This window comes from Penaeus vannamei, chromosome 8, assembly GCF_042767895.1.
Source record: "Penaeus vannamei isolate JL-2024 chromosome 8, ASM4276789v1, whole genome shotgun sequence".
Taxonomy (NCBI): Eukaryota; Metazoa; Arthropoda; class Malacostraca; order Decapoda; family Penaeidae; genus Penaeus; species Penaeus vannamei.
Genome location: NC_091556.1, coordinates 34624095 through 34634094, shown reverse-complemented (window position 1 = coordinate 34634094; position 10000 = coordinate 34624095). Strand labels below are relative to the sequence as shown.

Below are 10000 nucleotides of genomic sequence, written 5' to 3'. Positions count from 1 at the left end.
AAGAGAAATGTATAAAAAACAAAAAAATCTTACAAACATTTAGCTAATGTAAAAGTACCCAAATAAAAAATCTTTGAGAAAAGAGCAACTTTAAAAACATAACATTAATCATGGAATGAAACTGTATTAAGGGGACCGTCCTGGAAAATGGCCACCTTTCCCTACTCTTTACATCATAAAAAAATATCGGTAAGAGACAACTGATATAGAGTATAGAATTGTGCTCCGTTATATATATAACTTTTAACTTTGCTCCCCCATAGGGGGGGGGGGGGGTTGGGATGCACCAAAGATTCATAAAAAAATAACGGAGCTACGGCGTTTTGTATTTGGCCCCTTGCCAAAGTTCATTATCTCTGTTATTTTTCTCTGAATCTAATGATATAATATATCAAAAAATGCTTATTTAGTGTATTTTGCAATGCAATGATCACCAAGTCAATAGGAAATTTCATTTTCAATACGGACGCTATTCTGTAAAGGTATGTAATTTCTTTTTTTTCGTTGTTCATAAAAGTTGATATTTTCGTGTGAAAAGCTTGATAAATGCATTTTACCATAGAGAAAACTAATCTAAACCAGATAAAGACCTTTTTTTTTTTTTTTTTTTTTTAAGAAATGGGGAACTGTGGATGGCAACATTAGTACAAAATCATTCTAATTATAAAGCCCTGGCATGAATACAACATGGTGGTTTAATTTTGAGAATTTTAAAAGTATATGAATTTAGTACATTGAATTCGAGAACTTACGAAAGTCATTTAATTTTTCCCATGCCTCACACAGGGGGGGGGGGGGGTGGTCACTGGGTGTTTATAATTTTCGAGGAGGATCATATGTATGTGAACGCACGCACATAAAGTTTAAAAAATTAATCATCATCATTTAGTAGGTCTACATTGACTTTCATATCTAAATAATAAAATATATTAGTTATCCCTCTCATACCATTTTCTTCGATAATTGTCAATATTAACAGATTGCAAAGGAGAACAAGTGTAGAGTTTATGATTAGCCATTTGCACCCATTATCTTTACTAAGAAGTGCATAAAATCATGCAGACGCCTAGGTGTTGTGGGATATTTGCCAATTTATGGTGCCTAAGACTTACAGTAACGTCTAAACATATTCATTTTTATCGGGAACACACGAAACGGATGCAATAGCTTTTCGAACGCCAGACGAAGACTACGCATACAACCAAGCTCAAAATTCCATATAGTTTTTATTTCAGAACAGGTATTACTGAGTACTATCATCTTCAACATGAAATAATCTGTATCTCGCTTACACATCCGAAGTTTAAAAATCTGACATTTAGGTAACATTCGTATTGAGTTGGTCTTTACAACGGTAACTACCAATTTCAAATCAATTCAAATTACCCCCTGCTGTGATGTACCGACCGTTGAAATGTAACGGAAATATTTCAATCCTTCCTTATAAGGCTATTTTTAAACATTAGTGCTTCGTATGTGATATACGTACATATTACCTCGTACACTAAAACATATTACCAGGGAGTCTCGATCGAAGCATATTCCATGTGTAAAAGGACACAAAACTTAAATTTTTTTTTAGATGTATTTCACAAAATATTTCGTCATAAATCACGGATATAATTTTTTCCTGATATTGGTATAAAAGTGTTCCTTGAACATTCACAAACTCATATCTATGCGCAATGTCATATTTAAATGCCCTATGCACGATTGCCGTAAGCAAAAGTCCACATAGGTGTACCTGGGCGCTCATTAGCGATGTACCTCTCCAGGTGCTGAGGGACTCGCGCGTCGGCTGCAAGACAACGAGCCATAGCAGGCGCTTAATACTCGTTTGGTAGTTTCCTCATCCATGTACCTATACTATACACTAACTAACTCAATTTAACCCCCTTCCCCCCCCTCCATCAGGGACGGTCCCCTTAAACAGAACAGCTGCCCTATAAAGTACAGATAATGCACATCATAATTTAGTCTTTCTTAACACATCAAAACAAACCTTTTTACAGGTTTCTGATATGTTGTTTCTTCTTCTGGGAAGAGCCAAAATCTTGACAGGTTCCAGCACAGCCTCTTGACGCAACACGGAGATTCCATCCCTGTAAGAAAATAAGTTATTTTACAGCAATAAACAAATCTGTTCTATATCTCTCTGTTAATTGATGGGAGATGTGTCTAACAACCTTACCAAAGCAAAGCAAAAAAAATATAAGGAACCTAAAAACAACATTTATAAGCTGTTTTCCTTTAACCCACATTTGCTAGGAAAATACTGTGTTTACTGTGGTATTGTTTTGTAAATTTCTCTGTATACTGATGCCTCTACAAGTGCTGAGCCACAAAGTAGTCAATAAGTAGACCTTGTGACTTCACCTGGTTTCACCAATCTCAATTTTGGCCAAAAACTGTTTTTAATAATACTATCAATAACGATGCTGTTATAATCATGATAACAGTACTGACATTACTAACAGAAATATAGGATACCAGAAGATATCTCCGAAAGTCGAGCAATAGGGCCTGTGGAGCTATCTATGTGTGAAGATGATTAATAAACTTAACTCACAATGGGCAGGGCATGTGCATGAGACACCTGTCATTGTTGGGTTAAGGCTCCCATCCTCCTTTTCCTCAAGGTGAAGGGGACATGTTGCCTTGAGCACATAAAGCTTTTGGAGGGAGTTTGACTCAGTAGACCTTTAGGATGGGCCTCTTACATTAATATTGATGGGAAATGAGGGTGACATGTACAATCCATGAGCTATGTCAGGAAGAGCAACAGCACCAGGGAGGACACACGCAGGAACCTATTCCTGACCACAGTTACTAGCAGGATACGGCGTGTTATCGAAAACTGAATAATACGAAAATATCAAAACATACCACAAACAATAAGAGTATCCTTTATCATCACTGTTACTGAACAGAGCGTAAACCCTAGAGAGATGATATGGAGTCTACTCAACATATGAAAAATATTGATTTCAGACCATGATAAAACAAAAACATGTCTGCAAATAAAGAGCTAATACCATTGTAAAGAGAAGGCAAGGTGTCTTAATACCATGCATGAATGTTCATGTGAGTCAAGCCTAAAAACCACACACCTGGGAGAATGGCCACTTGGGTAAGCCTAAAACCAGGATTTTGGTCTACATGCTAGCAATGAGGCACCTTGATCCAACATGTTAATGATCCCCTTTTCTAAATGAAAATGTCCCTGAAATAACTGTTAATCATTTTTTCTTTTACTCTTTTGTCTTGATTGTAATACAGTCACAACAAAAATTTTAATGCTTGGCAGAGGATCAATATGCAGTAAAGAAACCAATTTACCAATCTCTTCACACCAAAAAGTTATGTGTAATAAGTCACATAAAAAATGTTCTTCTGGTAGATAAAAATATAAATAATACATAAAGTAGCTTAATACCTGAGAGCAGACACAGCTGCATGGTTAAGTTTCAGCTGTTCCATTTGGGCATTAAGATATGTCATAGTGTCAAAAAAGGCTGATGATTTTCTTGCTATCTGCCTGCTCATGTCCATTTCAACAGTTTCTAAATAATGAAAGAGCTGCAAAAGAAAAGAAAATAATGTAAAATCAGGCTTGCTTTATTCAATAACCACTAACAAAATAAAAATATTTTTTTTGTTTCATGTTTCCATACATTTCAGGCTTTGCTTATCATCTACTATGTACATACCTTTTCTTGTAAAATCTTTGCATTCTTAACACTAACACCAGAGGAAGATACATGCGTAAAAACAGAGAAAAACGTCTCTGGATCCTCCAAATTAAATGTACTGGAGAGGAAGATGTTAGGAATACCTTCCTGTGGCAGCTGGTCTGTAAGTGGAAATTTCATTAAAACTTTTGTTAAATAATACAAAATGTAATCAATAAGCAGAAGTGTGTAAGTAATGAAAGTAACAAATATACTATTCCAGCACTTGATACATACAAAAACTATTACAATAATGAAAAAGAGATAAGTAGCAAAATATTCAATAAAACAATAAGTTTGGTTCATCAGAAGACAAGAAAACAAACCTCTAGAGCTTGGTGTTAAGAATGAATGTTCAGATTCATCTTGTGCCTTACTGGCCTGAACTGATGCCAGTCTTGACAGCAACTTCTGTCTCCGTCTAAGCCTTCTTACATAAGATTCTACATGTTTGGCTGTAACTTGTGGAAGCGCGACATGAGGAGGTATCTCTTTTATTTCCACAAAACTCTCTCCCCAAGTTCTAGTGAAGAAATCTCTCTGAAAAAAATTGCCAATTAAAACAGTAAGAGATATTCAACTAAAAAAAAAAACACATACAAATGTACAAAAAAAAAAAGAAAAAAAAAATCACATTCACACATTCACACAAGCACAAATTCAAACAAAAACACAAAGACATTTTTTTTTAATATTTGAAAATCTAATGAGGCACATCAATGAACAGCATTCATTACAACAACTATAGAAAAAGGAATGAAAGAAAATGAATGCGTTTATACCCAAAAGATCAAACATACATTTATTTTTAGTGAAGGTATATTCAAAACCAGTGAAAAGCACCTCTTGCACTGTGAAAATATTCATTCTCATTCAAACCTTTGCCGACAACACTCCAAAACACTTGAGACCTGGTGCCTCACCTTCATTCCCCTACGGGGGTCGTTCAGAACAGCAGCTACATTTTGGGTCGAAGAAAAGACACCCCATTTCTCTTCCCTTCCTTGCGTCTGAGCTTTTGAGATCACTCCAGAGCTCCCTGACAAATGAGATAAAATCAAACACATAATTTGTATGTAAAAAAAGGGGGTTTCTACTGTGTTTTCCAATATTCAAATAAAAGAGCAAGAGAAAAAAAAACCTATGACATGAAATTCAATACAATACTATTTCATTCCAGTTATTTTTCACACCCACCTTTACTAAACATAGTGAACGCATGGTGTTTAAGCACGTGATCCTCATAGTCTTTGTCACTCACTCCCTCTAAAGGTAATGATGAGCACACACCATTGTAGCCATAACGACAAACAAAGCTTCCACCTTCCTTTGTGCAGTGACATTCACGGATATGTCTGCAATGTTTGATGTACAAGTTTAGGGGTATTTTCATAGTTATATTTCACACAGGTTGAATTTTTCTTGCATTTTTACAAAATTAAAAAAGACAAAGGTATACCAGACAATATTTCAATCTGAATACCTAAAATACAAAACTTCACACAAAATCAGGATCAAATAAAAATAAATAAGAAAGAAGAGTTCTGATTCAAAGTATTAGCATTCCTGTATTACAGACTACATAAAGCAACAAATGGCACATGCAGCACTACATAAATTGCACAACATACCATAAGATCAATGTCATATCAACTGCGGAGAACATCATCTACAGACAAATGCCATGAATGGAAGGAGACACAAAGAGGTGAAAAAACACAAAGTCAAACGGACAGATAGAAAAACAGACAGATAGACAATTAGGCTTGTTAGTAGGTAAGAAGGCAGGCAGGCAGGCAGGCAAGTAGGCAGGCAGGCAGGCAGGCAGGCAGGCAGGCAGGCAGGCAGGCAGGTAGGCAGGCAGGCAGGCAGGCAAGCAGGTAGGTAGGTAGGTAGGTAGGTAGGTAGGTAGGTAGGTAGGTAGGTAGGCAGGCAGGCAGGCAGGCAGGCAGGCAGGCAGGCAGGCAGGCAGGCAGGCAGGCAGGCAGGCAGGCAGGCAGGCAGGCAGGCAGGCAGGCAGGCAGGCAGGCAAGCAGGTAGGTAGGTAGGTAGGTAGGTAGGCAGGCAGGCAGATATGCAAGAAAGCATGCAGACAGGCAGACAAGCAAGCAAGCAGGTATTTATGCAAGTAAGCATGCAAGCAGGCAGGCAAGCAGGCAAGCCTGTAGGTACACAAGTTGTCAGGTAGACAGGCAGGATGGCAAGCAGGTAGACACGCAAAAAGGCAGGCAGGTATATAACCAGACAGTGAAGACAAGCTGTGACAGAGGGACATACACAGACACATAGACTGAGAAACAATTAGAAAGTGTAAGTGAAAGTCTGAGCAAGACCAAAGGAAAAACTACAAAGGCAATAGCAAGTGCGAGCGGAGATAAATGAGACCAATATGATCAGAATGAGAAAAAACCTGTCAAAATAAGTTTTAAAATTAGACTGAATATCTGATGCATAACCATGATACAATACGAACCAATGTCTGTATTAGCACTAAAAATAGGAACAAACATAAAGATGTGAATAAAGAATAATTACAAAGCATCAGATCAAGAGTCAGAAATAACATGAATTTGTAAATTTATGTCAGAATTAGAAAATGACAAAAGTCTTTGGAGGTGAAAATGTTCTCTTTTTTTATTATTATCACCTTTTGAATGTGTGACTTTATCAAGAATGAATATTATGTGGAAATGAAATATGATCAACCATGGAGGATTCATGGCAGAAAAAAAAATGTATTCCCTATATCAAATTCATGTGAAACACTCATACAACTTTTGGAAAAACCATGTCTCGACTTGAGCAATATTTTCCTAACCCACCCTATACATTTCCCTTTCCAGGGTGGTTCTGCCACCCATGCAACACCCCACTGGGCCAATAAGTGATTTACCCAAATCAACCAACCCAACCAAGCCAAACCCATCCAAACCCAACCAACCAAACCCATCAGAATTCCAATCCAATCCAAACCAACCCAGCAGCTGCACTAATGTTATCAATAGATGAAAAGTTGTTACTGAAAGTAGCTCATAAAAATTGAACGTAACTTCATTCCCTTACATCAGACACAAAAGTTGTTAAAAACTGAAGAACAATTTTCTATTACTAGCATTTAGTGCTAGTTAGTAGAAAAAAGGCTAGCTGATGCTACTGATGATTAATATTACCAACTACATTAGCAATACTTAACACAGACATACACATTAACCCATTCTGCAAGGTAAAAAAGTTTGGCAAGTGGACATGATTGCGGCATTGGTGGTGCACATCAGCAGTTTCCCTTGTTTGCACCCAACTCATTCTGTAGTTTGCAAGCGACATTCAGTACCTAAAAGCTTTTATTTTGCTATAGTTTTTAATAATATAAAAAATTTTAAGGTTTACCTTCACTTTAGGTGTTATTGCCTTAAAGCTTAATCATATAAATAAAGCCGCTAATATCAGAGAAAAACAAGCTTTGTCCGATGGGCCAATGACGCAGAAATGGTTGTTACTACTTTGTCCACAACTGCCATGGCATGCACATACTTGCCACCCAGCAGCAAGGGGTTAATGACATTCTGACATAATCTATTGTTTGAATATAGTACATATAGGAGACTAAAACTAATGATTAGAAACTATACATGAATCTGCCTGTGCATGTGTGTGGGTATGCGCATGCGTGAGTGCCTGTGCGTTTGCAAGTGCCTGTGCACATGTGCATGTGTGTATGTGTGGGGTGCGTGCATGCATGCATGTGTGCGTGCGTGCGTGTATGTGCCTGTGTCTGTGCCTTTGCCTGTGTCTTTGCCTATGCCTATGCCTATGCCTGTGCGTGTGCATGTGTGTGTTAGTGTGCGTGTTCCTTTGCCTGTGTGAGTACATGCATGTGTGTTTGTGTGTGAATGTGTGTGTACATGTGTGTACTGGTATACACATGCAAGCTTAAAAACCTACGTGGTAATGCGAAAGTATTTCTGCAACAAGATACTGAAATAAAAAATCTGTGAAGCATTTTACCAAGCAAAGCCAGAACTTAAGGCGGAAAAAATCTAAATCATTAGTAAAAGCAACCAAACATGCATCACTCACTTGAGGAAATCATTAGGGACTTTGAAGATGCGTCCCTGACAGTACAGACACTGACGCCAACCATTTGCCGCCACTGTGGACGACCCTAGGCCACTTCCCACTTCAGTCATTATGCATGTTCATTATGCTAGCAACTGTTAGTTTGGAGAATTGGAAAGACAGTATGTTAATGCACAAAAGCATATACAAGTGAGAGAACCTTACTAATCTACAACATATAACTATGAAGGAGAAAAGATATAAAGCACAGAGAAAAGTTACCAGAAAATCTTTCAAGTCAATCTTAAGAGGATATCAGAAAACCCAATGAAAACAAAAATATCATAAGACAGATCTACTACATAATATATACAGTATACCACTGGAATGATCAAGAGTAATTTTTTTTTACAAAACCTTTTACAACTGAAAAAAAAAAAAAAAATTAATAAATACTTCTTCAGACAAAGTTCTGGTAGTTCTTAACCGCATGACGCACTCACTAATGGCTGTCACCGACTCTACATCACAAGCTTTGTTCAATAATCTAAATCAACTCTATCCTCAGGCACCTGCCTGAGGGGAGAGTTGATGGGGGGTTCTGCCCCCTAACAACTCCAGCAAAAATTGTCTTCACCTCAGATAAATTTGAAACTCAGGAGCACTGAATAGACTCCCAGTGTGAGCTGCATTTTCCACAATTTTTTCTTTTATTTGTGGCATTATCGTTCATGTCTGCAGATTATTTCTTGTAACAATGACTTCAACTTTTTATTCTCTATAAGAACATCATCTTCAATTTACCCGAGCTAACACATCCACGCAGTAAAGATTAACCAAAGTTATAAAGGTAAACAAAATGGATTAAATATATAAAATTATAATGTCAAGATGATTAACATACAAATAAATGTCAACAAAAATACATGAACCAACCACTCTCACAGCCAAAAATATTTTGAGGTCACTACTAATTCATGTTCTGGCTCATTTTCATCCTTAACTTTCAGTACGTCTGTGCCCACAATGACAGGGTAACAGCAGTTATAGAAGTAATCTGATACATCATCATCCACCAGAAGAATCAGTACCACTCTCTCGAAATATTTCAGCTATCTGCTAGATTGATAAAATGACTAAAGGTCTTTCATAGCTTGATGAAATGGGAATAACAATATCAAAGATGCACATCAGTTAGTAGTTCAGGTTATATATCAACATAAATGTACAACTGACAAAATCTATATGATCTATTAGACATTTCATATCTTGACAGTCCTACGAATCATACAGACAACTAGAGTAGGTACCTACTAATGATAGAATACTGTCTATCCTAAAAAGAATATGAATACAATGGCCAACTCCATTGCTTTGTGTTGCATCACAAAATGTTGTTATATTTTCCCTTTCAATTGGTTTAAGTTTCATCATATCAAATCATCATATAAAGTATTAATGCTAATGATAAAGAGTGAAAAGAATATTTTGATAATCAAATCACCTGAATACAATCATAGATTTTACACCTTTGTGGACTGTGACAAAGTATCATTGTATATTCCATTTCCATTCAGTATGACTTGATTCTGAGAAAGCCAGTGTTAAATCCATTAGCCTCTCATGTACACCAACATTTACAAAGCAATATCATAACAAGTTGATCCCTCTTTTTCCCCACTCTTGGAAGCTCATTGACCTGGATGACATGCTTTGAGCAGGAACAAAGTCTCTGGACTACTGTAGATGAAGGGCAATTTCAGTGAACTACTGACAAGTTTGTCTTTTCCCATCCCTCAGGATTTTATATAAATCCTGATACCTCATAGTCAAAGGGCTAACCATGACTCCATGAGTGCAAATATACCTGCCAAATCCAATGTTATTTTGGTGTATCAAGAATTAGAAATTCTGATATTTATCACTACTAACCCAATCTGTATATGAAGACACTTATATAGTTTCATTACAACAACTTGTTCCTCTTGTCTGACCTAGGAAGTGCTGAATGCTAGACAGGTCAAGAATGACAATATACAATAAGCCTGAAGACAAACCTGGTAGTATTGTTCGTCAAGGGAGACCTGTTTATTACCAGATATCTGGAATTATACGACAAATAAGTCCATTTACATTCATCACAAATCTTGGGATACATTTTGGTTATCCTATACATAACTGATTAACAATATATATATATATATATATATATA

The 10000-nt window shown here is 36.8% G+C and overlaps 1 protein-coding gene across 1 annotated transcript in view; it reads right to left on the bottom strand.

The window, feature by feature from the left end:
- scat (VPS54 subunit of GARP complex scat) overlaps positions 1 to 10000 on the bottom strand; it is a 28718-nt gene that overhangs the window by 17883 nt on the left and 835 nt on the right. Inside the window, exons 2-8 of the mRNA XM_070124610.1 lie at positions 7809 to 7942; positions 4929 to 5086; positions 4655 to 4770; positions 4058 to 4271; positions 3711 to 3853; positions 3437 to 3579; positions 2003 to 2102 (exon numbers count right to left, since the gene is read on the bottom strand). Of these exons, the coding sequence (XP_069980711.1) occupies positions 2003 to 2102; positions 3437 to 3579; positions 3711 to 3853; positions 4058 to 4271; positions 4655 to 4770; positions 4929 to 5086; positions 7809 to 7918 (984 nt within the window). The 5' untranslated portion in view covers positions 7919 to 7942. The remainder of the gene's footprint in view (positions 1 to 2002; positions 2103 to 3436; positions 3580 to 3710; positions 3854 to 4057; positions 4272 to 4654; positions 4771 to 4928; positions 5087 to 7808; positions 7943 to 10000) is intronic.